This window comes from Hemiscyllium ocellatum (assembly GCF_020745735.1).
Source record: "Hemiscyllium ocellatum isolate sHemOce1 chromosome 27 unlocalized genomic scaffold, sHemOce1.pat.X.cur. SUPER_27_unloc_28, whole genome shotgun sequence".
Lineage (NCBI taxonomy): Eukaryota > Metazoa > Chordata > Chondrichthyes > Orectolobiformes > Hemiscylliidae > Hemiscyllium > Hemiscyllium ocellatum.
In genome coordinates this window covers 361,762-388,853 of record NW_026867496.1, presented here as the reverse complement: position 1 = coordinate 388,853, position 27,092 = coordinate 361,762, and the positions used below count along the sequence as shown (strand labels likewise).

Genomic DNA, 27,092 nt, shown 5'->3' with positions numbered 1-27,092 from the left:
TGCAATTCTGGTCTCCCTCCTATAGGTAGGATGTTGTGAAACTTGAAAGGATTCAGAAAAGATTCACAAGGCTGTTGCCAGGGTAAGAGGGTTTGAACCACAAGGAGAGGCTGAATAAGGTGGGCCTGTTTTCCATAGAGCATCGCAGGCTGAGTGTGTGTTTTTTAAAGAGGTTTATAAAAACTTGAGGGGTGTGGATGGGGTGAATAGACAAGGTCTTTTCCTTGGGATAGGGGGAGTGCAGAACTAGAGGGCATAGGTTTAGGGCAAGAGGGGAAAAATTTAAAAGGGACCTTGCAGTCAACCTTTTTTTGCACAGGGTGATGTGTGTATGGAATGAGCTGCCAGAGGAAGTGGTGGAGGCATCTGGATGGGTATGTGAAAAGGAAGGGTTTAGAGGGATATGGACTAAGTGATGGCAAATGGAACTAGACTAATTTTGGATATCCGGTCGGCATGGACAAGTTAGATTGAAGGATTTGTTTCTGTGTTTTATGTCTCTGACTCATGACTGGCATTCGTCAAAACATTTATGCAACAGAAAATTATACGAGGGTAAAGATAAGCCTCACGTCACTGATCCATGAATCCTGGTGTAATATGGATGTATTTCTAGTAATAGAGTCAGTATGGTATGGAAGGAGTCCAAAAGATGGCTTCTTTTACAAAAAGTCACACTTGAAACTTAAATCTGAGTCTTCTGGAAATGTAAGACAACCGTGTGTTAATATAAGACAGATAAGTCTGGGCTTTATGTTCCATATTTGAAGGAATGTTTATGGCTCTAAAAGCCTGATTTGCAGTTGTTTCAGGGCTCATAATATTGTATATCTTCAATAAGAACGTCAGTACAGCATGATAGATGTCCATTCAGCAACTTGAGTGAACTCTTCATGGAGAATGCAATCCACCACATTACCCTGCTGTATACATTTACATATAGATCAGCACAAAGATCTTGGGTACTAAGAGAGGAAAAAATGTTCCACAGAAACGAGAATTGTGTGTTTTGATTTTCTATTGTGGACTGACAGCGATGACCTTTGTCATCTCTTTCCACAGGAATATTACAAGAGAAGAATTTGGAGGCAGAAATCTCAGACCAAACATCACATCGAAGTCTGACAGTTGCTTGATTCACCAGGACTTGGATATTGATGGCCTTGAAAACAAAGGGGAGAAGGTCTGTCTGCTTTGTTAGGTTTTAAATGTCAGTGTGACTGGAAACTCAGAGTCTCACATACTCACACACCAGAGTAGTGACTGGAACATGCTTTACAGACTGAATGAAGTCCTTCAATTATCAGAGGGTTCACCAGTAACACCACACCTATGCTGTAAGTGTGAACGAGTTTCAACTGATTGTTGAACCTGGAGAAATACGAGGACACCTGCACCATGGAGAAATCATGAAAATGCAGGAACGGTTTCCCTTCCCCCCTCTTCCCGATATTCATTAACATTTATACACGGGGCAGCAGTACTTGGAAGAACAACACTGCAGTGAATCCCTGGACACTTCCAGAGACAGATACTGTCGGTGGAAACTCAGTTAAATTCTGCCATCAATTGGGTGATAGCCAAGTTGTGAGTGAGGTTGAACTTGGTTACTTGAGGAGTTTTATTTTTGGTTGCTACATACAATAAAGTGTAAATGATTGTTTCAGCAGTTTATTGTGTGCAGTTTCTGAGTTAAGAGCCAAATTAAGGCGATTCACCCACAACCACAGTGAGAGGCTGGGATTCATGTTGACTCCATTGCATTCAGCAGTACATCACGTCAATACCCTTATAAAGCGAAGGCTGACAGCACCACCTTTCTCAAACAGAAACACCCAGAGGAGCGTGTCACCCAATAATCTGTAAAATTAGCATGAAAAGTGGTGTAACTTGTTCTAGTGATAAGAGTAAATCCCCAACACTTTAAAATCAACAATCAGCAATTTATTTATCCAACTCTCACGGTGAACAAATGAACAAAACTATTAACAAACTGTTAACAGGCCAGGAGCAGATGGGTGGCACGGGTTTAGTTGGGGATCATGGACTGGCTGGTTTGAAGGGTCTGTTCCAGGATGCATGACTCCAAAGCACTGAATGAACGGGGATCCATCCCAAAGATGATAAAGGTTTCGAGCACCACCTTAGGCAAATGTGTGGACTCAGTCAGCCAGCCAGTTCTCTCCAGGAGACTGTCTCTCAAGAAAGGAAGTGGTTTCCTGTCCCATCAGCCAGATTATCCTGTTTGGATTAGGTCCTATATTTCCAACAAAATAGGTAGACAGGGCAGTGTCTATAACAAATATGTTATTAAACTTGGAAGAGTGCTGAAGACATATACAAGGATGTTGCCAGGACTCAAGGGTCTGTGTAAAAGGGAGAGGTTAGACAAGCTAAGATATTTTTATTTAGAGCATTAGAGACTGAGAGAGGCCCTTAGAGAAGTGAAGAGATCGTGAGACGCATGGAGGGGGTGAATGCACTCACTTTTACCCCGGGTTGGGGAAGTGAGGGCTAGCGGGCATCAGTTTAAGGTTAGAGGAAAAAGAATAACAGGGAATGTGAGGGGCAACTTTTGTTTTTACACAGACGGTGGTACACATATGGAATGAGATGCCAGCGGAAGTGGTTGAGGTGGGTACATTAACAACATTTAAAAGGCATTTGGACAAATACGTGGATTGGAAAGGTATGAAAGGAAATGGGCCAAGTGCAGGGAAATGGGCTGAGTGTTGATGGACAGTTTGGTCAGCATGGACCATGTTGGGCAGAAGGGCCTGTCTCCTGCTGTAGGACTCTATGATTCGCGTCTCTTTGTAGGTCCGACAGTTTTGAGTTTCCAAATGAACATTTCACTAAATCAGGCCGAATAAAATCCAATCTCATTTGTCAACTGTGATGCAGAGGTGCTGGTGTTGAATTGGGGTGGACAAGGTCAGAAGTCACACGGCACCTGATGAAGGAGCAGCACTCATGAAAGAGCAATGCTCCTAAAGCTTGTGATTTCAAATAAACCTTTCGCACTGTAACATGGTGTTGTGTGACTTCCGACTTCTTCAACTCTGGGTTTGTCTCAAACTTGATGGGATACTTTGTCCAACTCGGCATATTTTATCAGTATCGCTTGGAGGAATTTTTTTGAAGATTAGATTCCCTACATTATGGAAACAGGTCCTTTGGCCCAACAAGTCCACACTGGCCCTCTGCAGAGTAACCCAGCCAGACCCATTCCCCTATCCCTATTCCTCTACATTTACCCCAACTAATGCACCACACCTGCACATCCCTGAACACTATGGGACAATTTAGATGGGCCAATCCATCCTAACCTGCACACCTTTAGACCAGGGGAAGGAAACCAGAGCACTCAGAGGTAACCCCTACAGATGTGGGGGGCATTGTGAAAGCTACACACAGACTGTCACCCTGAGGATGCAATTGAACCCAGGTCAACATCATGAGGTAGTGGTACTAACCACTGAGTCACCATGCCACCCCTGAGCCACATAGGTGGGCTTGGGAGGTGGTGTTGGGGGGGGGGGGGGAAGAGGGTGAGTCCAGCACAAAACAACAAAAGCCCACTGCACCCACTGTCAGAATAGGCAGGAGGTTCAGCTTTGGGGGTGACCCACTGCAGCATCACTGGTGGAATCTGATTGTTGGATGCACTTGTGCCCCTGCTGGTGCCTCCGCAAGTTGCAGGACAATGTGAACCTCCGCCCGCAGTCGGGGCAGGCAAACGGCCTCTCCCCGGTGTGGACCCATTGGTGGGCCAGCAGTTTGGAGGAGCGGGTGAACCCCTTCCCGCACTCGGGGCAGCTGAATGGCCTTTCCCTGGTATGGACCCGCCGGTGGGATAACAGGTCAGAGGAATTGCTGAAGGCCTTACCACACTCTGGGCAGGCGAAAGGCCTCTCCCCCGTGTGGATTCGCCGATGTCTCAGCAGGTCGGAGGAATTGCTGAAGGCCTTCCCGCACTCTGAGCAGCTGAAGGGCCTCTCACCCGTGTGAACCCGCTGATGGGCCAGCAGGTTGGAGGATTTACTGAAGGCCTTTCCGCATTCTGGGCAGCTGAAGGGCCTCTCCCCTGTGTGGACCTGCTGATGGGCCAGCAGGTTGGAGGAATTGCTGAAGGCCTTCCCACACTCTGGGCAGCTGAAGGGCCTCTCCCCCGTGTGGACCCGCCGGTGCCTCAGCAGGTTGGAGGAGTCGCTGAAGGCCTTCCCGCATTCGGGGCAGCTGAATGGCTTCTCCCCCGTGTGGACTCGCCGGTGCTTCAGCAGGTCGGAGGAATTGCTGAAGGCTTTCCCACACTCATGGCAACTGAAGAGCCTCTCCCCTGCGTGGAATCGCTGGTGGGTCTGGAAGTTGTCCACCCAAGTGAACCCTTTCCCGCACATGGAGCAGTAAAACGTCCTCTCACCAGTCTGTATTTGCTGGTAGGCCAGCAGGACACAGGAGCAAGTAAAGCCCTTCGCCTGCTCGGGGCAGGAGAACGGCCTCTCCCCAGTGTGATTGCACTGATGAGCCGCTAGGACAGGTGGGACACAGAAGCCCTTCCCACAGTCACCACACTTCCATGGTTTCTCAACGGGGCGTGTTTCCTCAGGTTTCTCCATGGCTGAAGCTTCAGCTGCACACACACACACACACACACGTGTACAACCCCGCAGTGAATTCCTCTTTCCACGCAGTAGAGTTGTTTCAGGCTCCACACACACTGCGCTGCAACAGTAGAGTCTTTCAACCAGTCCCCCCGTACTCAAACAGGAACCAAAGAGAACGCGTTGCTCCTTCTCACAGAATCAGTTGAAAATTGTTGCGGTCCTGATGGACTGAGTGACTGTCAGACATTGATGTGAAAGTGAGGACTGGAGACGCTGGAGAGTCAGAATCAAAAAATGCGTCGCTGGAAAAGCGCAGTAAGGCAAGCAGCATCAGAGAAGCAGAAGAATCAACATTTTGGGCATAAGCCCTTTATCTGTTGACTTTGAAACTTTTGTCTTCAGATAGTCTGTAAGAAAAGATTACAAAAGTCATTACTGCCAGTCCGGTTAAGAATGAGACATCAAGGCATTTACACTGACACCAGAGAGAAACTGAACATATAGATGTGGCAAGTGTTCGTGGCAAGTCAGAGCGATAGAGATATGTAGCACAGAAACAGACCCTTTGGTCTAATTCATCCGTGCCAACTAGATAACCTAACCTAATCTCGGCCGATTTGCCAGCATTTGGACCATATTGTCTAAACCCTTCCTAATCGTATACCCATCCAGATGCCTTTTCATGTCATAATTGTGCCAGCAGCCACCACCTACTCTGACAGCTCTTTCCTTAAACACGCCACTTTCTGCATGAAAGACTTATCCCTTAGGTTCCTTTGTTAAGTTCTTTTGCTTGAGCTTCTTACACTGCAATACGCCAACTTCTGTGAACAACCAAACTTTACTTAATAAAGTACAAGCTGTGGAGAAACTCTTAACACTCTTCGTAATGCTTGTACACAACAGTACCAAAAAAACACCCTTAAACAAAGTAAAACTGAAACAGAGGCTTACAGTTGAAGTTAGAAGGGCGGAAGGAGACAGTGCTAGCAGCCTTTCTCCACACAGTCCACTGTTTAACTCACCCAAACGAGACTTCAGCTTTCAGGACTGACCACTCCCCTTTCATTGTACAGGTCACTTCTAAAACATAAAAGCTTTGGCCTCAAGTCTCATCTGTTCATATCTGACCAAAAATGCCTCCCTATACCGTTTTTCATCTCTGTACTAAACCAGTCGCTTCGGAGCCCGGGTCTTTTTACCACCCCTCTGAAAAAAAACCAAGGACACAGCATCCTCGAGAAGGACCAGCTTTGTGACAGAGGGATATAGGCCAAACACTGGCAGGTGGGATTAGATTAGTTTGAGAACATAGCATGGAGTAGTTGGACTGAAGGGACTGTTTCTGTGCTGTTTGACTCGGTGACTGTTCTGAAATGGCCTGAAAACTATTTTCTTACCTTCCCCCATAAATATCCACTTCTTTGTTGTTCCAAAATCAGATGAACTCAGCCTTGAATATATTCAATGATCCCATAACTGCAGGAAGACTCCCCACTTCTGAACTCAATTCCTCTTGCTAATATACCACTTGACTTGCTCATTGCTTGCTGCACCTGTCTGACAACTGGCATTGACTAGTGTGGAAGGACGCTGAGGCCCCTTTATACACATTCCTGATGAAGGGCTCAAGCCTGTAACGCTGACTCTACTGCTCCTTGGATGCTGCCTCATCTGCTGTGCTTTTCGAGCACCACACTTTTTGACTCTGATCTCCAACATTCGCAGTCCTCATTTTCTCCACATCCCAATTTCTCACCATTTAAACAATGCATCTCCTTTCTGCTTCCCCCGCCCCGCAAGGGAATACTATCACTTCACATCGTGGCCCTGCATTTTCCATGAGTTTACCAACTGAGACACAGACTGGCCCAACTTTTCCAGAATCTGTCCCCTCCATAAATTGTGATTGAGCGCGAGAGATAGACACAATAGGGGGATCTCTGATTAGCGGGAGGACCACGCTCTTTCCGGTCCTCCAGGACTTCCTATTGGCCCAACAAAAGAAGAGCACGCGCAGTTTCCGCGGACAGTTAGGAGCACGCGCAGGTTTTGCTGACACCGGCGAACATGCGCAGTGTGTGTTGTCACCGAGGAGCACGCGCAAGGTGCTGTGTGAAGTTGCTGGTGTTCCTGACAGATTTTGTACCCAAATGACAATCAGAGACAAGAAAGGATGGAGTGACATTTTATATTTATCCTGCGGCTTGACATTTTATTCCTTTTGCATTTTATTTGACTACCCATCTTATCCTCAGGGTAGGGGACTCCCAAACTGGACGGCATAGGTTGAAGGTGAGAGGGGAAAGATTTAAAAGGGACCTAAGGAGTAGAAAAGAAGTGTGAAAGTTAATTCCCCTCAAGAAATACTCTTTCCAAACCTGTACATCTTTGGATTGTGGGAAGAAACCGGAGCACCCAAAGGAATCCCATGCAGACTCCACTCAGACAGTTACCAGAGACTGGGATCAAACCCGGGTCCCTAGCGTTATAAGGCAGCAGTGCTAACCACTGAGCCTGTTCAGAAGAAGCAGCAATTGATTTATATTAGGGTGACAAGGGAAAGGATTAAAAGGGACCTGAAGGGCAACTATTTCACGCAGTGGGTGGTGCGTGGATTGAATGAGCTCCCAGAGGAAGTGGTGGAGGCTGGTACAATTACAATATTCAACAGGCATCTGGATGGGTATATGAACAGGAAGGTTTGGAGGGATATGGGCCAAGAGCTGGCAAATGCGTCCTGATTAATTTAGGATATCCGATTGGCACAGAACAAACAGCTTGTTTCCATGATCCACTACTCCATGATTCTATTTCTACATAGTCAGAACTGTTATGACACGGACTGCACTCCCCCCACTAATTTAAAAGCAAAAAAAGATTTACCCCATGTGCAAATGTGAAAATTCAAGAGGTAAGGAACTGTTTCTAAAAGTCACTATTTAAAGTTTTATTTAATGATCTAGGACACTAACTTGCAAGTGTTTAAATCTGCTGGGACTTTTCGTACTCCCAAATCTATTCAAATCTGTCTAAACCAGTTCAAATCTCGGGCGAAAGCCCCCAAATTTTACAACACTGGGTGCAATCTCCCCCACCTAATTTAAACCAGCAACATAGAGAAGGTTTAACCCTTGCAGTAATCTGTGAAAATTCAAGAACCAAGAAACTATTCCCAAAGGTCAGTATTTAAAGTTAAAATTAACAACTTTATTTCTTTAAGTCTAATGGAGAATAATTAATTAACAACTATTTACAACTCCTTTCTCTAACCTATCTTCTACTTTCCCCTGTATGATACCAGTCCAATGAAAACCCCTGATTAAGATTTACCGAAAGATTCAAACTTCAAAACCAGCCAGCTTTTAAATCTTCTCTTTGTATCTTCCTCTGTATATTTGCTTTCCAGGTCGGTGTCAATGTTTTTTTTTTCTGTGCAAACTCCTTATCTGGACAGGTACCTCTCAGAGAGTTCTCACTAGCAGCCTACATTTGTTGGTCTTTTGGCAGTTCTCCTGCAACTGTTCAATTTTTTTTTGATTTTATACTCCAAAGCATCAAATCATTTCATTGGTGTTATTAGATTAGATTAAATTCCCTACAGTGCGGAACCAGACCCTTCGGCCCAACCAGTCCACACTGACCCTCCGAAGAGTAACCCACCCAGACCCATTTCCCTCTGACTAATGCACCTAACACTATGGGCAATTTAGCATGGCCAATTCACCTGACCTGCACATCTTTGGGCTGTGGGAGGAAACTGGAGCACCCGGAGGAAACCCATGCAGACACGGGGATTGGAATTCAGTATTTTGGGGCAAGATTTAAATCTATTGGCCAAAATTGAGTATGTTTTTGTCCCCAGGCAACCCAGCTACCGAGCTGTTCGACCAAATGTTAAATTGATACCTTGCACAATTCCCATCTTCCCCACGACTGGGACTGTGTCCCATGAACTGGAACCTACTCCTCCCACAGCAGTCATTTCTCAATCTACATATGGCTAAAGCAGAAGAATTATATAATCCCTGCAGAGCCCATTTCACCTATCAAATTCACAACGACCTTCCACACAGCATCCCACCCAGACTCATCCACTTACCCGACAGCCCTGCAGTTCCCCATGGCTAACCCACTCTAACCTGCACATCCCTGGACACTTTAGCACAGCCGATCCATCCGAAACTGCAGATCTTTGGACTGTGGGAGGAAACCGGAGCACCCAGAGGTAACCCATGCAGACAGAAGGGGGAGAACATACCAAAGTTCACACAGACAGTCACGAGAAGGTGGAATCAAATCACTTCTAACAATTCTCCCAACCTGCAAAACCCTGAACACTGTGGGTAATTTAGCAGGGCCAATCCACCCTAACCTGGGCAAAGATAAAAATCACATGACACCAGTCCAACAGATTTATTTGGAAGCACTAGCTTTTGGAGCGCTGCTCCTTCATCAGGTGGTTGTGGACTATAAGATCATAAGACACTGAGTTTACAGCAAAACACTACAGAGTCATGCCACTGAAATTATACATTGAAGAAACCTGGATTATAAAGTCTTTCATCTTTTAGAATGAGTTGCCGGTGTCATTAATATGTAAATCCCAGAACTTCTTAAAAGACACCTACTCGAGATAATTTAAGGTTATATAAGAAAAGGTGACAACTCAACTCAGACAATGCATTAAAGGTGTGAGGCCAGATTCTGTATGTATCCCAGTTTTTGAGTCAGACTGGTTCTATTTCCAAAGTGGAATTTACAAAATATTCCATGTATTGTCTGCCTGCAGATTGCATTTTGCTCAAAAAATGCACAATGTATCTGCAAATACAAATTCACCCCATAGACCTGTGTGTGTGTGTGTGTGTGTGTGCGCGCACGCACGCGCACATGAGAGAGAGAAAAAGTCTAGTTCCATACTGTATATCTCTATGTCTATTGCATCACAGATGCTTCATTTCTGTTGATGTAAATATTGTTATAAATCATAGCTGGGTACTAATACTTAGACGTAAGGGAGAGAGAATTCTTCAATTAGGGCACTACAAGAATCCTAGCAGACCCCTATTTCTAGTTTACTTGCCAATGAACAGACACAAGCACCTATTTAATTCTAATTTTTCACCTTTTTTGTTATATTTTCTGGTATGATGTCTGGATGGTTTACAGGCTGGGAGATTGTAGGTTGGACTTTGATTGAGTGAATGTTTTATTGTCCCGAAAGGTGTCAAAGGAGGTTAAAGCTTCAGCAGAAATGAAGCACAGCTGAGAACAGACAACAACTGTGTGGGAACAGGAAGATCAACCAAGGACAAAGAAACCAGGACCTGAAATCCGTGCCGACACCAGACTGCCCTGTGGTCAGTGCTTTGATTAGCAGTGTCAACCCTCTACCTTTACCTAGCTTCCCATTCGACATGAATGCCACATCTCCCCTCAATATTTAGGATCCAATCCTTGTCATCCTGAAGCTATGTCTCTGTAAGGAGTCTCAGATCATAATTATTGTCTTCAATGTGAGCAGTCAATTCATTCACTTTTGTTATGTTGCAGCGCTATTACGACACGGGGTAACCCCCTCTGCTAAATTAAACCAGCAATATAGAGATGATTCACCCCATGCAGTAATATGTAAAAGTTCAAGAGGCAAATAACTATCCCAAAGGTAAATATTTAAAGTAAAAATTAACAAGTTTACTCTTTATGTCCAACAGAGAATATTAAAACTCATAAAAATGCCCGGTTTTATAGTCCAAAACATCAAATCATTTTATTGGTGTTAATATTATCAAAATACTTAATTCAAACTTGATTGGACTTTGGTATTTTGGGGCAAAATTTAAACTGATTGGCCAAATTTAAATTTGTTTGTGCCTCATGGCAACCCAGTTGCTCTATTTGTGTTGACCAAATATTACATTCTCATCTTGTTTATAACACTTTGTTCTGCTCGATTTTTTTAAACTCTCTTAAAGGTACAGTACCTCTACCCCTTCATAACAAGCACACAGTCAAATACTGACCTTTTAGTTTTATTGTTTGTAATCTTTTGAATCCAGTTTTAATTGCTGGTACGTTTATTCTCCTTGTTCCTTTCTATTGTTCTCTGATGTCCATTTTCCACATCACTCCATTGCTTATCTACCTTGAGTTGGATTAGCCTTGCTAAATTGCCCATAGTGCCCAGGGATGTACAGGTTAGGTGGGTTAGCCAATGGGAAATGCAGGGTTATAGTTTCATCGTAATAGAAGCAGGAGTAAGCCATTGGGCCTGTTGAGCCTGCTTCACCATTTATTAAGATCGTGGCTGATCTATCCATCATCTCAGCTCTTACTTGCATTATCCCGACTACCCTTGATTCCCCGAGGGATGGGGACGGGAGCAGGATACTCTTTGGAGGGGTCAGAATGGACTTGATGGGCTGATTGGCCTGCTTCCACACTGTAGGACTTCTATGATTTACCGCAGTTGTGTTTGCCTTAGATCACAGCTCCCAGAATCTCCCACCTTCTGCAAATCAAAAGACAAGACCCCCCTCCCCTTGTATGTATGTTATCTAAATGCTTAATCATTTCTAGTGAATACAACCCACGCCTCCCGCTGCTGCCAGTAACCTTTACAATGCTGATGAAATAATGCAATTCCTGCAGTACTGAAAACTGTAAGGCTTCTAACAAGACCAGTTACTCATTCACCGCTCCTTCTGATGGACAGCATTGGAAACAAAACATCGGAGGCTGACAGAAATGAGCAGTTTAACTCAAAAATCCACCTAGCCCTTCACTGGGCACCCCAATCAGCACACTGTCCTTACTGCTCACCCCCACAGTGCAATGAATTCCCACATTCCACCAAAATCCTAGATGTACTCATGTACTCAGTTGCTGTCTCACCAATGAAAGGTTTCATTGTAACTTCTTCTGCTTCCAGTAAAGGCAAAACATCTTTGAAAGCTGCTCTGAAACTCCAGTCTTCACAACAACACTTCTGCTTTCACGTAAGATGATTAAAGTCATACAGCACAGAAACACAGCCTTCAGTCCAACTCATCCATGCCGACCAGATATCCTAAACTGGTCTAATCCCACTTGCCAGCATTTGGCCTGTATCCCTCTAAATCCTTATTATTCACATACCCATCCAGATGCCTTTTAAACATTGTAATTGTAGCAGCCTCTCCACTTCCTCTGACAGCTCATTCCAAACATGCACTACCCCCGTGTGAAAAAGTTGACCCTCAGGTCCGTTTTAGATCTTTCCCCTTTCACGTGAAATCGATGCCCTCTAGGTTTGGAGTCGCCTACCATGGGGAAAAGATTTTGGCAATCCAACCTATCCATACCCTTTATAAACTTCTCTAAGGTCACCCATCAGCCTCCAATGCTCCAGGGAAATTATCTCTGGTGTATTCAGCATCTTCCTATCGCTCAAACCCTCCAACTCTGCCTACATCTTTGTAAAGCTTTTCTGAACCCTTTTAAGTTTCACAACATTCTACCAGAGGGCGGCAACTGGAATTGCACACAGTATTCCAAAAGTGGCCTAACATGACCTCCCAACACCTGTACTCAATGCTCTGACCCAAAAAGGAAAGTGTACCAAATGCCTTCTTCACTATCCTGTCTCCCTGCAATTCCACTTTCAAGGAATTATGAACCTGCAAGGACACTTTGTTTAGCAACACTCCCCTTTAACTATGTAAGTCGTGCCCTGATTTGCCTTACAAAATGAAACACCTCACATTTATCTAAATTAAACTCATTTTGCCACTCCTTGACCCATCAGCCCACCGATCAATTCTAATTTGTATTGAACTTTGTTTCCTCTCTCATCCCCTAAAAGCTGAGACTCTCCATTCCACACGCACTTCCTCCATTCTGACTTTGCTGAACCTAATTCCTGCTGTAACTCATCCTGAAGGGTGTGGTTCATCCTGATTAACAGGCCCACACTCGGGGGAGGTGGAGATCTAATTGAAACAGACAGAATTCTGACTGGCCTGGACAGAGTTCAGGGGAAGATGTTCCTATTGGTAGGAGAGTCTAGGACCTGAGGGCACAGCATCAGAGTAAAAGGAATATCTTGTAGAACAAAGATAAGGTGAAACATTTTCAGCCGGTGAGTGGTGAATATGTGGAATTCATTGCTACAGAAGGCTGTGGAGGCCAGGTCACTGAGTAGATTTAAGATGGAGATAGATGGTTCTTGAGTATCAAGGGGGTCGAGGGTTACAGCGAGAAAGTGGGAGAATGGGATTGAGAAACTGATCAGCCAGAACCTAATAGTGGAGCAGCCCTGATGGGCTAAGAGGCCTAATTTCTGCTCCTGTGTTTTATGGTCTCTTGCTGTCCTGGACTAGGAGTGTGCAAATTGGGAGCAGGAATAGGCCATTTAGCCTGTCGGGTTTGCATCAGCATTGAACAGATCATAAGTAGATATGAGTATACCTACGTAAAGGGTAAAAACAAGGACTGCAGATGCTGGAAACCAGAGTCTAGATTAGAGTGGTGCTGGAAAAGCACAGCAGGTCAGGCAGCTCCTCGGATGCTGCCTGACCTGCCATGAATATACCTACATTCAGGTTAATAGGCTGGAATTTTTTCCACTGGAGCAGAGGAGGATTATAAAATCGTGAGGGGTATAGATGAGGTGAATGGCCAAAATCCTTTCTCTAGGCTGGGGGTTCAAGTCTACGGAGCAAATTTTTGAAAGAAAGAGAGGAGAAAGATTTTAAAAGGACATGAGGGTCGCCATTTCTCCCCCCCCCCCCCCGACCCAGAGAGTGGTTTGGGTGTGGAATGAATTTCCAGACAAAGGGGTGGATGCAGAACAGTTAGAACATTTACAAGACATTTGGATTAGTACGTGAACGATGAAGTTTATTTTAAATAGGTGTGAAGCACTGGATTTTGGAAAAGCAAATTGGAGCAGGACTTATACACTTTATGGTAAGGTCCTGGGGAGTGTTGCTGAACAAAGAGACCTTGGAGTGCAGGTTCATAGTTCCTTGAAGATATGTTTTCCTTTATCGGTTACAGCACTGAGTAAAGGAGTTGGGAGGTAGGTGAACCTCTAAGGCGAGCCTTTTCACACAGAGTAGCGCATATATGAAATGACCAGCCAGAGGAAGTGGTGGATACCAGTATAATTACAGAATTTAAAAGGCATTTGGATTGGTCTATAATAGAAGGGGTTCGAAGGATATGGGCCCAGGGCTGGCAAATAAACTAGATTAGGATAATTGGTAGGTATGGACAAATTGCACCGAAGGGGCTGTTTCTGTGCTGTACATCTCTATGACTCCAATATAAAAGATTCAGAGGGATATAGGTTAAACACAGGCAGCTGGGTCCAGTTTAGTTTGAGAACATAGTCTGCATGGATTAGTTGGACTGAAGGGTCTGTTTCTGTAACTGATCTGTACTGGTCTTGCCTTCCTCCATAACCATCACTTCTTTGTTGTTCAATAAATAGATGCACTCAGCCTTGGAGATATTCAATTACTCCCAAACTGCAGGAAGGCGTCCCCACTTCTCAACTCAATTCCTCTTGCCAATATCCCACTTGCCTTGCTCGCTACTTGCTGCACCTGTCTGACAACTTGCACTGACTGGATTAGAAGGACGCAGAGGCCCTATTGTATATTCACACATCATTTCTAATGAAAGGCTCGAGCCTGAAATGTCAATTCTCTTGTATTTTCCATTGAAAAAAGACCTGGACTCACTTACCCAGAGTCTCTCCCCTCCCTGGATTCACTCCGTTTCCCTTCAGTTCCTGCAAGTCAACAGCTCAACCCCGGAATGGAAAAGGGGTTGAGAAAAGAGCGTGCTGTACTCACAGATGTTGGAGAGAGGAAGGAAGTTGCAGTCTGGGGTGAAGCTCAATCTTCTTTCAGAGAGAGAGGAGCAGCAGCAGCAACTTCAGAAGTTCATGGTCCTACTTCCGCATCCAGACAATGGGTTTGCTGTGATTGGCAGGAGGACCAATCTCCATCCGGTCCTCCAGAGCTTCTCATTGGTCCATCAAAACAAGATCACGGAGTGCTTCCGCTTTTTGCGTGAGCATGCGTAATGTTTTGCTGACACCAACGTACATGCGCACTGCGTTGCTGACACCGAGTAGCATGCGCAGTACGGAGATGTTGGCATTACTGACAGATTTTCAAAGTTAAAAATCACACAATGCCACGTTGTCGCCCAACAGGTTTATTTGGAATCACTAGTTTTCGAAGCGCTGCTTCTTCATCGGTTGGTTGTGGAGCAGAATCATAACACACAGACTTTATAGCAACAGGATTGCAGTGTCATGAGATGTAATATTAAACAACTTCAGCTGACCTCTACCATCTTTTAGAATGACCATGTTAGTTTTGATTCCTACATCTGTAAATCCCAGAACTTTTCAAAAGTTACGTTCTCAAGATAGCTTTTAACAATAGGTGTCATCTCAATCAGATAATGCATTGAAGGTGTTAAGTTAAAGTCTGTCTGTGTCCCAATGTTAGGTCAGACGGATTCTATTTCTATCGTGGTATTACAGAATCTTACGTTTATGCGTTTTTCTGCAAAATAAAATGCGATTCTGCAAGTACAAATTCAACCCACAAATTTGTGTGTGTGCGCGCGCAGGAGAAACCGAGTGATCATGTGTGTGTGAGAGAGTATAATGGGGTATAAGTCTGTGTGAGGGTGTATGTGAGTGAGTGAGTGAGAGAGAGAGAGAGTGTAGTGGCGTCACCTGTAGTGTGACATGAACCTACAGTCCTGGTTGAGGCCACCTCCATGGATTTTGAACTTGGCTATCAGTCTCTGCTCAGCCACTTTCCTTTTTTGCCTATCCTGAAGTCTACCTTGAAGGATGGTCACCCGAAGGTCCAAGGTTCAACTGGGAGGGAACACTCCTGGCTGGTGATTGTTGTGCAGTGTCCGTTCATTTGTTGCTGTAGCCTCTGCTCGGTCTCACCAATATACCAAGACTCAGGGCATCGTTGCCTGCAACGTATGAGGTAAACAATGCTGGCTGAGTCACATGAGTACCTGCTGCACTCATGGTGGGTGGTGTCCCCATGTGTAATGGTGGTAAGCGTGTCAACACTCTGATACGTCTTTCATCATCTGCCGTGACAGAGTTGTATCGTGTTGTCCTGAAGGCTAGGTGATTTTCTGCGAACAATTATCTGTGTAAAGTTTAGTGGTTGTTTGAAGGCGAGAAGTGGAGTCATGGGGAAGGTCTTGGCGAGGTGCTCATCCTCATCAATAATGTGTTGCAGGCTGCGAAGAACGTGGCGTAGTGTTTCGGCTCCTGAGAAGTACTGGACAACAAAGGGTACCATTTTGGTTGCAGCTCATGTCTGTCTCCTAAAGGAAGTCATTACAGTTTCTTGCTGTGACACATTGGAACTGGCAGTTGATGAGTTGAGCATTGTACCCCGTTCTAATGAGAGCACGTTTGTGTACTTCAAAGTGTCTGTCATGTTCCTCCTCACCTGAACAGATCCTGTTTATGTGAAGGGCTTGTCCAGAGGGAATGGCTGTTTTAATATGTTTCACTAGAGAAGTGTAGCACTGTCAGGTTATCCGTGGGTTTGCGGTGTAGAGAAGTGCTGAGATATCCATCCTTGATAGAGCTGCATGTGTTCAAAAATGAGACAGATACTAAATAGTGTGACGAGTGTGATGGTGGGATGAAACTTGTTAATACCACAGGATCGTTGTTTCAGTGACTCCTCACCTTGGGTCCAGAGGAAGAAATGTCATTCATATATCTAGTGTATATTGTTGGTTGGAGGTCCTGTGCAGAAAAAAAAGCCTTGTTCAAAACTGTGCATGAAGCGTTGGCATACTGGGGTGCAAATTTGGTCCCCATGGTTGTTCCATGTGTCTGGAAGAAGAACTGGTTGTTAAAGGTAAAAATGTTGTGGTTGAGAATGAAGCGGATGAGTTGTAGGACAGTGCTCGGAGATTGGCAGTTGTTGGTATTGTGTACTGAGGCTGTTACCGTGATGCCATGATCGTGAGGAATGCTGGTGTAGAATACTGACATGTTCACGGATTCAACTCGTCTGTGGATGCTGAGCTTCTGGAAGGATTGGATCAGAAGTCTTGATGAATGCTGTCAGTTCACGGTTGTGCTCTTTGGTCAGATCTTCTGGTAGTTGCCTGTCGTGTTCCTGTTCAGTTGTTTGTACACTTCCTTGCAGAACTGAAAATGTGTTGCTGGAAAACGCAGCAGGTCAGGCAGCATCCAAAGAGCAGGGGAATCGACATTTCTGGCATGAGCCCTTCTTCAGGAATGAGGAAAGTGTGTCCAGCAGGTTAAGATAAAAGGTAGGGAGGAGGGACTTGCGGGAGGGGCATTGGAAATGCGATAGGTGGAAGGAGGTCAAGGTGAGGGTGATAGGCCGGAGAGGTGGGGGGGGACGGAGATGTCAGGAAGAAGATTGCAGGTTAGGAAGGCGGTGCCGAATTTGAGGGATTTGACTGAGACAAGGTGAGGGGTGGGGAAATGAGGAAACTGGAGAAATCTAGGTTCATCCGTTGTGGTTGGAGGGTTCCTAGGCGAAAGATGAGGTGCTCTTCTTCCAGCCGTCGTGTTGCTATGGTCTGACGATGGAGCCCCAGGACCTGCATGTCCTTGGTGGAGTGGGAGGAGGAGTGGAAGTGTTGAGCCACGGGTGGTTGGGTTGGTTAGTCCGGGTGTAGGTTGGTGGGGTGGTAGGTGAGGACCAGTGGGGTTCTGCCCTGGTGGCGATTGGAGGGGCGGGGCTCAAGGGCGGAGGAGCGGGAAGTGGAGGAGATGCAGTGGAGGGCATCATCGATCACGTCTAGGGGGAAATTGCGGTCTTTGAAGAAGGTGGCCATTTGGGTTTTACTGTATTGGAACTGGTCCTCCTGGGAGCAGATGCGGCGGAGACGAAGAAATTAGGAGTATGGGATGGCGTTTTAAAAAGACATGAGGGGCACCTTTTTATTTTAAGACAGAGAATAGTTCTCATGTGGTATCAATGTCCAGAGGAGGTGGTGGATGCAGGTACAGTTACAGTGTTTAAAAGACATTTGGATAAGTACATAGAGTCATAGAGATGTACAGTATGGAAACAGACCCTTCGGTCCAACCCGTGCCTGCTGACCAGATATCCCAACACAATCTAGTCCCACCTGCCAGCATCCGGCTGATATCCCTCCAAACCCTTCCTATTCATATACCCATCCAAATGCCTCTTAAATGTTGCAATTGTAATAGGAAAGGTTCAGAGAGTCTGGACCAAACACTGGCAGGTGGGACTAGTTTAGTTTCAGAACACAGTCAGCATGGACTAGTTGGACTTAATGGTCTGTTTCTGTCCTGTATGACCCTGTAACTATTCTATACTGGTCTTAAAACCAGTTTCTCACCTTCCCCAATACCCATCCACTTCTTTGTTCTTCAAAGTCAAATGAACTCAGCGTTGAATACATTCAATGACTGATCTAACTGCAGGAAGACATCGCCACTTGTGAACCCAACTTCTCTTGCTAATATATCACTGGCCTTGCTGATTGCTTGCTGCTCCTGTCTGACAACAGACAGTGACTGGTGTAGAAGGACGCTGAGGCCCCTCTGTCCATCCACACATCATTCCTGATGAAGGGCTCGTGCCCAAAACATTGACTCTCCTCCTCCTCAGTTGCTGACTGACCTCCTGTGCTTTTCCAGCGCCACACTTTTCAACTCTGATCTCCATCATCTCACTTTCGCCACATCTCAACAAATCACCATTTAAACAATGCGCCTCTTCTCTGCGTTTTTTAATATCAAAAGCTTTAGATTGTGTCAATTCATTTGCCATGTGTTTGCAAATTGAGACACAGACCTGGATCAACTTTTCCAGAGTCTGTCCCCTCCCCCACGCCTCAATTCACTCTTTCCTTTCAGTTGCTGCATGTAAACAATTGAACCCCAGAATGAAACAAAAAATGGAAAAATTGGTCATAAACAGACTGTTGTACTTACAAAAGTTAGACAGAGGAAGGAAGTTACAGTCTGGGGTAAAGTTCACAGAGGAAGGAGCAGCAGCTGCTTCAGAGCTCACGGTCCAATCGCCACATTTCGACAATGGCCGGCTCTGATTGGCAGGAGGACCAGTCTCTTTCCGGTCCTCCAAGGTTCTTCATTGGTGAATGGAAAGGAGCTGACGCACAGTTTCTGCGGGCACCAAGGAATGTGCGCAGTGCTTTGCTGACACCGCGGAGCATGCTCAGTATGCAGGAAGTTGTTACAGATTTTAAAGTTAAAAATCACAAGACACCTGGTTAGAGTCCAACAGACTGATTTGGAAGCACTAGCTTTCAGAGCGCTGCTCCTTCACCGGGTGATTGTGGAGTATAACATCGTAAGACACAGAATTTATGATCTTATACTCCACACCCGCCTGATGAAGGAGCGGCGCTCCGAAAGCTAGTGCTTCCAAACAAGCCGATTGGACTGTAACCTGCTGTTGTGTGATTTTTAACCTCGTACACCCCAGTCCATCACGGGCAAGTCCAGATCATGACAAATTTTAAGTGTCCAACTGCGAATACGAGAGAAAAATACCAAAGCAATTTTTTGTCGAAATGTTTTTTCCCTGTGCCTTGACATGTTATTCCTTTTGCATTTTGTCTGGCTGCTCAATGTTTCTGTCTTTTCCCCAGCATAGAGGTATTCCAAAACTACAGGGTATAGGTTTAGGGTGAGGGGAAAAGATTTTAAAAGATTTAAAAGACTAGGAATATAACATTCACCCCTTACAGGGCGAAAGTGAGGACGGCAGATGCTGGAGATTAGGGTCGAGGCTGTGTGCTGGAAAAGGAGCAGGAGAATCGATGTTTTCGGCAAAACCCTTCATCAGAAAATAGCCATGGGGAACTGCAGAGCTGCAGCGTAAATGAGTGGGTCTGGGTGGGATGCTGTTGGGAAGGTCGGTTTGAATGGCCAGTAGGGATGATATGCCTTAGCCATGCTTATATTGAGAAATGATTACCCCAAATCTGCTGTGGGACGAGTGGGTTCCAGTTCGTGGGACACTGACATCTGTCCTGGGGAAGGTGGGATTTGTGCTGTCTCTCACTTCACATTCTGCCCCTTGTCCATTTTCTCCCCACCCACTGCCCCCTGCCCTTTCTCCCCTTTTCACACTGCACCCCGATTCTCTCCCCAACCCTGTGAACCCCAGTCATTCTCTACTCCCCAACCTCTGTCCCCTTTCCATTTCTCTCCCTTCTCCACTACCACCAGTGCCCCCGCCCATCCTTTCTCGTGCCTCAGCCCTCTTTGATCTAGTGGCCGAGCAGAGGCTGATAGCCAAGTTTAGAACACATGAGGATGGCCTCAACCGAGACGCTGGGTACATGTCACACTACAGGAGACCCACCTACACAATACACTCTCACACATACAAGCACACTCTCTTACATACTCACACGCTTGTGCAGACCCTCTCTGATAGACCTGCTCTCTCTCTCAGACACACAGTAATACATCCCCACACTCAAAGCCACGCACACACCATCTCACATGCTTATACTCCATCACACACACTGTACCCAGCATGCACACGCAAACTCAACCCTCTCTCTCATGCATGTACTCACATAGAGAAGTATTTGGGGTGAATCTGCGTTTGCAGGATTATATATTTGGAAATAGAACCAGTCTCACTCAAGATTAGGATACAGAGAGACCCTACCCTCACAGTTTTCATGCATTGTCTGACCTGAGGTGTCACCTCCTTTTATAAACCTTAAGTCACCTGGAGAATGTGACTTTTAAAACGTTCTGGGATTTACAGATTAATAAATCGAAATCTACAACCCGTTTTAAAAGATGAAAGACTCTACATCAATCTAGGTTTCTTCAATATATCATTTATGTTACATGACACTATAATCTTTTATTCTATATCCTGTGTCTTATGATCCTGCTCCACAGAACCAGAGGTCCAAGGAGATCTGTCCCAACTTTCCAACCTACCTTCATTGTTGACACTCCTCAGGCACGGCACAATTCATGTCAACCTGTTCATACCCTGAGACCAACGAGCCACATGCCATGGGCGCAGCCAGCTCCAGAAGCAGCTGAGACTTGCTCAGTATGAAATACATTGTACATTCCTCCCAGAATTTCAAGCAGCAAAGCGTTTCAAGAACATCTGCTTGTCGATCTGTCTCCTGCTCCCAGAACACTGCTGTTTGTCCCGTCCCCAGGGACCGGGCTCTCTCCACTAGCGGATAATTGAACCATTTTGTTTCTACTTGTACGCTGTGCTGGTGGAAGGCAGAGCCCATTCGCTCTTCTGCTCTCTCTCACTATCACTTGAGGTAGGAGACGAATGCATCAAAGGACAACTTTGAACTTGCTCCAAAGGTCTGTTATGGGAGAAATGGCAAGGTGATGTGCTATCGGTACAGACAGAAATGGAGACCGGAGAGTCTTGCCTCAGGTAAATTGATACGAGTGCCTTCTTGTGCAGCCTGTTTGGTTTCAGAATTTGCCTTGACACAGCAATCCTGCGGAAAGTATTTTGTTACACGGGCGTCTGTTTCTTTACCACAGGAAATGGACAAAAACAGCAAGTCACGTGTTTCAACTTCACCAGTTCATTACCATCTGAGAGAAGAGGTTTCACACTTGAGGTCAGAACACACCGACAGAAGAGGACAAGACAACTCAGAGCTCCACAAGGGTGCCAGCGCAACTGTGTAAATCTGACCCGAACCACTCTCTGCACGAAAACGTCCTTTATAATGTCATTTTACCTTCCTTTTTCTCGGTCCCACATGACTTCGGTTCACACGTCAACCTGTTCGACAAGACATCCAACCATTTCACTTCCCTGTTTTCTGCCTTGTCCGTACTCCAGACAGCCCAACCTCGTTTCACCAAGGTGCTTTTTGAGAAAATTAATCAGGCAGTTTTGCACAAGTCAAGTTTTAGAAAAACCTCGGGCTCGTCCGGGATTTGAACCCGGGACCTCTCGCAATTCATCACCGTAAGGCACCCTAAGCGAGAATCATACGCCTAGACCAACGAGCCAGAGAGCCGCCGCGCGATGAATGCCCCACACCGCTTGAGTGACCTGAGACGTGCTCACTATGAAATACATTTGAGATTGCTCTCAGAATTGCTAGCGGCAAAGAGTTTCTCGAACAGCTGCTTCTCATTCAGTCTCCCTGCTGCTGTTTGTCACGTCCCCAGGAACCGGGCTCTCTCCACTGGCAGACAATTCAACCATTTTGTTTTGAAACTTTTCTATGACACCCGAGCGGCCAGTGACAAGCATTACCCTCCTCACCATGGGATACAGAGAACAGGAGAAGACCACGCAGATCTCCACGAGTGTATCAACTCGACTGTGCACATTGGGCCAGTATATCACTGTGAAATATTTATGTCCAAGCTTTTTTTTCGGAAGCAGATGAGAAGGCGAGGTGCAGAACAGAGCGCAGTTATAAGGGAAAGCTGCTAAAGACGACATTGAGTGAATAGGAGAGAGTGGGTTATGGTCCCAACACGCACCCGTTGTGCCAGGGGTTACACTTCGGGTCCACTCTTCCTTCACTCACAACACCCCACACCCACCTCCCATAGTGCCAAGTCGCTTTCGCCTGCAACCGCCGAATGTGTAACACCTGCCCATTTACCTGCTCCCTCCTGAATATCCAAGGGCTCAAACATACCTGCCAGGTGAAGCAGCACTTTTGCCACAACCTAGTCCACTGCATTCGCTGCTCACAGTGTCGTTTCCCCAATGTAGCATGAAGCATAAACTGGGTGACTGCTTCGCAGAACATCCCGGTTCTGCCCGCAGGAAAAAGGCCCTGACCTGGCGGTTGTCTGCCACTTTAACACATCACCCTGTTCCCTGACCAACATCTCTGTCTCAGGCTTGCAGCAGTGTTCTAGCTCCAGATGAAAGAACAACACCTCATTTTCCACTTGGAGACCTTACAGCCCTCCGGTCTTCAATATCGAGTTCCATAACTTTAGGGCCTGAACTCCCCCATGTCCTTGACCCCTACCACACAAACGACTCCTTGTTATCACCTCGTCTGCTATGACACACTACGTATTGTTAGCCACTAACAGTCTCCATCAACAGCTATATAACAACTTGACCAGCTGATTGGCATCGCAGAGAACTGGGTTTGCGATCCAGTTCAGAATAAAAACCGCCGAACAACAGAATGCCACTGAGACCTCTAAAACCACGCACCTTGCATGGATAGGAGTGGATTTGGCGAGTGCATCGATATGCTACACGCCATTCGGGGATGCAGCTGGCAGAAGAGAGCACCGATCCAAAGGAAATCAGCTCGAGGTGACATTGAATAATAGCAGAGGATGGTTTCGATCCATCGACCTCTGAGCGATGGGCCCAGCACGCTCCCGCTGCGCCACTCTGCCGCCACGCTCTGACGCCTGTCCACAGAGCGGTTCAGCTTTTCATCTGGCACGCGGCTCGCACGTTCGAGACTGATGTCAAAGACCTCCGCTGCTGTCGTGTAATATGCTGTTTCGCAGACGTACGGAGGCTGTGTAAATAGAAACGTTTTTACTAAATTCCCACATTCTGTTGGTCGAACTGTGATTTCACACTGAATCACAACATGTGTCGCAGCGCAGACGGAGGCCATGCGGCCCACCTTCGCTCTGCTGGTTCTATACTTCAGTCAACGTGTGTCTATTCGTTTCATTCTCTCGCATTCTCAGCGTAAATCTGCACATCTGAACGTGACCACCGAATTCCCTTTTGTGTTCATTGAATCTTCCTCTTTGTCAATGTCCGACAGGGACTTACTGACACTAACCACTCCCTGTACGAAAACGTTCTTCCTCCTGTCACTTTTACTTGTTTTCCTGGTGACCTTAAAATTCTGCCGAATCGTTGTGGACCTTTCAGGTGTGGGAACATTTTCACAACATTATTTCCTGTTTCTAGGTCCCTCATGACTTGGAAAACTTCGGTTCTCCGAGGAGAGCTGTCCCAATTTTCCAATCTACCTTCATTGCTGACATTCCCCAAACACCGCACAGCTCACGTCAACCTGTTCGACACGACATCCAACCATTTCACTTCCCTGCTTTCTGCCTTGTCCGTACTCCAGACAGCCCAACCTCGTTTCACCAAGGTGCTTTTTGAGAAAATTAATCAGGCAGTTTTGCACAAGTCAAGTTTTAGAAAAACCTCGGGCTCGTCCGGGATTTGAACCCGGGACCTCTCGCACCTCATCACCGTAAGGCATCCTAAGCGAGAATCATACGCCTAGACCAACGAGCCAGAGAGCCGCCGCGCGATGAATGCCCCACACCGCTTGAGTGACCTGAGACGTGCTCACTATGAAATACATTTGAGATTGCTCTCAGAATTGCTAGCGGCAAAGAGTTTCTCGAACAGCTGCTTCTCATTCAGTCTCCCTGCTGCTGTTTGTCACGTCCCCAGGAACCGGGCTCTCTCCACTGGCAGACAATTCAACCATTTTGTTTTGAAACTTTTCTATGACACCCGAGCGGCCAGTGACAAGCATTACCCTCCTCACCATGGGATACAGAGAACAGGAGAAGACCACGCAGATCTCCACGAATGTATCAACTCGACTGTGCACATTGGGCCAGTATATCACTGTGAAATATTTATGTCCAAGCTTTTTTTCGGAAGCAGATGAGAAGGCGAGGTGCAGAACAGAGCGCAGTTATAAGGGAAAGCTGCTAAAGACGACATTGAGTGAATAGGAGAGAGTGGGTTATGGTCCCAACACGCACCCGTTGTGCCAGGGGTTACACTTCGGGTCCACTCTTCCTTCACTCGCAACACCCCACACCCACCTCCCATAGTGCCAAGTCGCTTTCGCCTGCAACCGCCGAATGTGTAACACCTGCCCATTTACCTGCTCCCTCCTGAATATCCAAGGGCTCAAACATACCTGCCAGGTGAAGCAGCACTTTTGCCACAACCTAGTCCACTGCATTCGCTGCTCACAGTGTCGTTTCCCCAATGTAGCATGAAGCATAAACTGGGTGACTGCTTCGCAGAACATCCCGGTTCTGCCCGCAGGAAAAAGGCCCTGACCTTGCGGTTGTCTGCCACTTTAACACATCACCCTGTTCCCTGGCCAACATCTCTGTCTCAGGCTTGAAGCAGTGTTCTAGCTCCATGCCAAACTTTCCCTTTGATTCTTCTCCTACGCAGACGTGTGAGAGGTCTTGCGTTCAAATCTCAGACGAGCCACCGTTTCTTATCTCGTCCAAAACTGAATGGTCAATTTTCTCACAAAGCACCTTGGTCAAACGAGGTCGGGCTGCCTGGAGTACGAACGGGGCAGAAACCAGGGAAGTGACATCATTGGCGGTCACGTTGAACAGTTTGACGTGAGTGGTGCCGTGTGTGAAAAATGTCAGCAATGAAGTTAGATTGGAAATTTGGGACAGCTCTCCTCGGAGAACGTAAGTTTTCCTCGTCATGTAGGATCTAGACTCCGGAAATAATGTTGTGAAAATTCTCCCACGCCTGTGTCAGAGGTCCCGGGTGCCAATCCCAGACAAACTTTGAGCACAAATGCCCGGACAATTTTCTCAAAAAGCCGCTTCGTTAAATAAGATCGGACTGCCTGAATTAGGGATGGGGCAGAGCTCCAATTGCAGTGAATACGCGAAGGGAAACATTTGTTCAAAGTGAACACAAGGATTGCAGATTTTTCGCCTGCGCAATCCGACTCTGAGTGAATCCTGCAGCTGCATTCCTGCTTAATTCTGAGGGTGATACTTCAGGAAGCAGGGAAGTGAAGGGATTGGAGACAGCACTGAACAGGTTAAAGTGAACGAGGAATGTCAGCAATGAAGGGAGACTGGAAAGTTGGGGCAGTTCTCCAAGGAGAACAGAAGGCTGAAAGCTGGCCTGATTGAAGTTTTCCACGTCATGGAGGGGTCTAGACAGATGTAATAATGTAATGAAAATGCTCCCAGGCCTGAAAGGAACGAGAACGATTTGTCAGAGATTTAAAGTCATCAGGAAAATAAGTAAAAGTGACATTAGGAAGACCGTTTTCACACAGGGAGTGGGGTCAGTAAATCCCTGTCTGACAGTGACAAAGAGGCAGATTCAATGGACACAAAAGGGAATTCGGTGGGCATGTTCAATGTAACAATGTGCAGATTTACAGGGAGAAGGTGACGGAATGATACAAATAGGGACACTTATTTATTATGGTGTCGAACCAGAAGATCTAAGGTGGGTTGCATGGCCTCAGTTTGCGCTGTCACACATTTTGTGATTCTGAGTGAAATCGGAGTTGGACCAACAGAACGTGGGAAGTTTGACAACGGGTATATTCTGCCCAACAGGCTACTCCATCACAGCAATGAAGGTGTTTTGACATCATTCTCGAAGGTACATGACACAATGCAGATTCAAAACCGAGTATTCCTTTGAATCACTGAGTAAATTTGTTTACAGTTATTCAGTTGAGGTGAGCGGAGTTGCGCATTGGGAGCCACTCCAGTTGATCTGTCGAAGCCGTTTTCTCCTGTGTGATAGTCCCACCAGCACTCCAACTTGCTGTGCTTCCAGTCAGTAGATGCAGATTACTATCCCATACTGATACACGGGCCACGATGACCCAGCTGTGGTGACAAGCTTGTGAAGGTCTGAGTGCTCTTCTCATGTTGTCTGTCGGCCTCCTATGATCCGAATCATCAAACCTCTCTTCTCTGAGATGGGAATAAACTGGTTAAGGTGAAACACATCTGTTGTGGTGTGTTCTATGCGCAGGAGGCCCTGCAGTAATTCCCCACGCTGTTTCACACAGCTTCATCCTCCCGCTCAACTACACTTGGCTAAAAGCTGATTGAACCAAATAGATATCCGCCATTGGGTTTTACTGACACAGTTTATAAACTTCAGGCTAACCGAAAATGTGGAGAGGGCCGTCAGACTGTGGTTTCCGCTCCTGCTGTTGAATAAAGATCACTTTAACTGTGTCCAGTGAGAGGAAATGATTTGTTGTTGTTGGAAAACATTTCTATCTGAACTCGCTGTCACTCTGCTATAAAAGGAGGAGCTGGGATCTCCTGATACATTGAAACATCAAGCTGGGAGTCTCTAGATTATGTTGTAAAGGTATCGGTATAATGTTATTCACACCGCGCGGTCACCAACTGAATGAAGGGGCTGCGTGTTTAAATCCCGTGATGAACAGTCTGTGTTTGACTGCTCACACTGGGGGGAGCTAAGCATTTTCCCAAACAATGGACACACCACCTCCCTGTCACAGTGTTCGCCAATAAGCTGACAGCAAAGCTTCACGTGTGATCGAAAGTTTCTGGAAAGAAGAATTGACTCAACAGACATCCAGAGTGAACGTACTCCTTTCCTGATTTGAAGTGCAAGAAGATGACTACAGCGAGCCTGACGTAGTTTGAACACGCAACCTTCGGATTTGGAGTCAGACACGGTACCGCTGCGC

General features: G+C 46.1%; 1 protein-coding gene across 3 annotated transcripts; it reads right to left on the bottom strand.

Annotated features, from left to right (window-relative positions):
- Window positions 1-1,481: 1,481 nt before the first annotated feature.
- LOC132807957 (zinc finger protein 239-like) lies at window positions 1,482-14,553 on the bottom strand. 3 transcript variants are annotated; one of them, XM_060821849.1, is made up of 2 exons: window positions 14,453-14,553; window positions 1,482-5,014 (listed from the first exon to the last, which is right to left on the bottom strand). In XM_060821849.1, the coding sequence occupies exon 2, from the start codon at window positions 4,617-4,619 to the stop codon at window positions 3,612-3,614; it is 1,008 nt and encodes a 335-aa protein (XP_060677832.1). In that variant the 5' UTR covers window positions 4,620-5,014; window positions 14,453-14,553; the 3' UTR covers window positions 1,482-3,611. The 3 variants fall into 3 exon arrangements, with proteins under 3 accessions (XP_060677832.1, XP_060677834.1, XP_060677833.1); XM_060821851.1 differs by lacking the exon at window positions 14,453-14,553 and adding an exon at window positions 14,343-14,392; XM_060821850.1 differs by lacking the exon at window positions 14,453-14,553 and adding an exon at window positions 6,008-6,258.
- Between the last annotated feature and the right edge of the window lie 12,539 nt (window positions 14,554-27,092).

What these genes read in the sequence shown, in the direction of transcription:
- LOC132807957 (XM_060821849.1), bottom strand. Translation starts at nt 4,619, where the DNA reads ATGGAGAAACCTGAGGAAACACGCCCCGTTGAGAAACCATGGAAGTGT.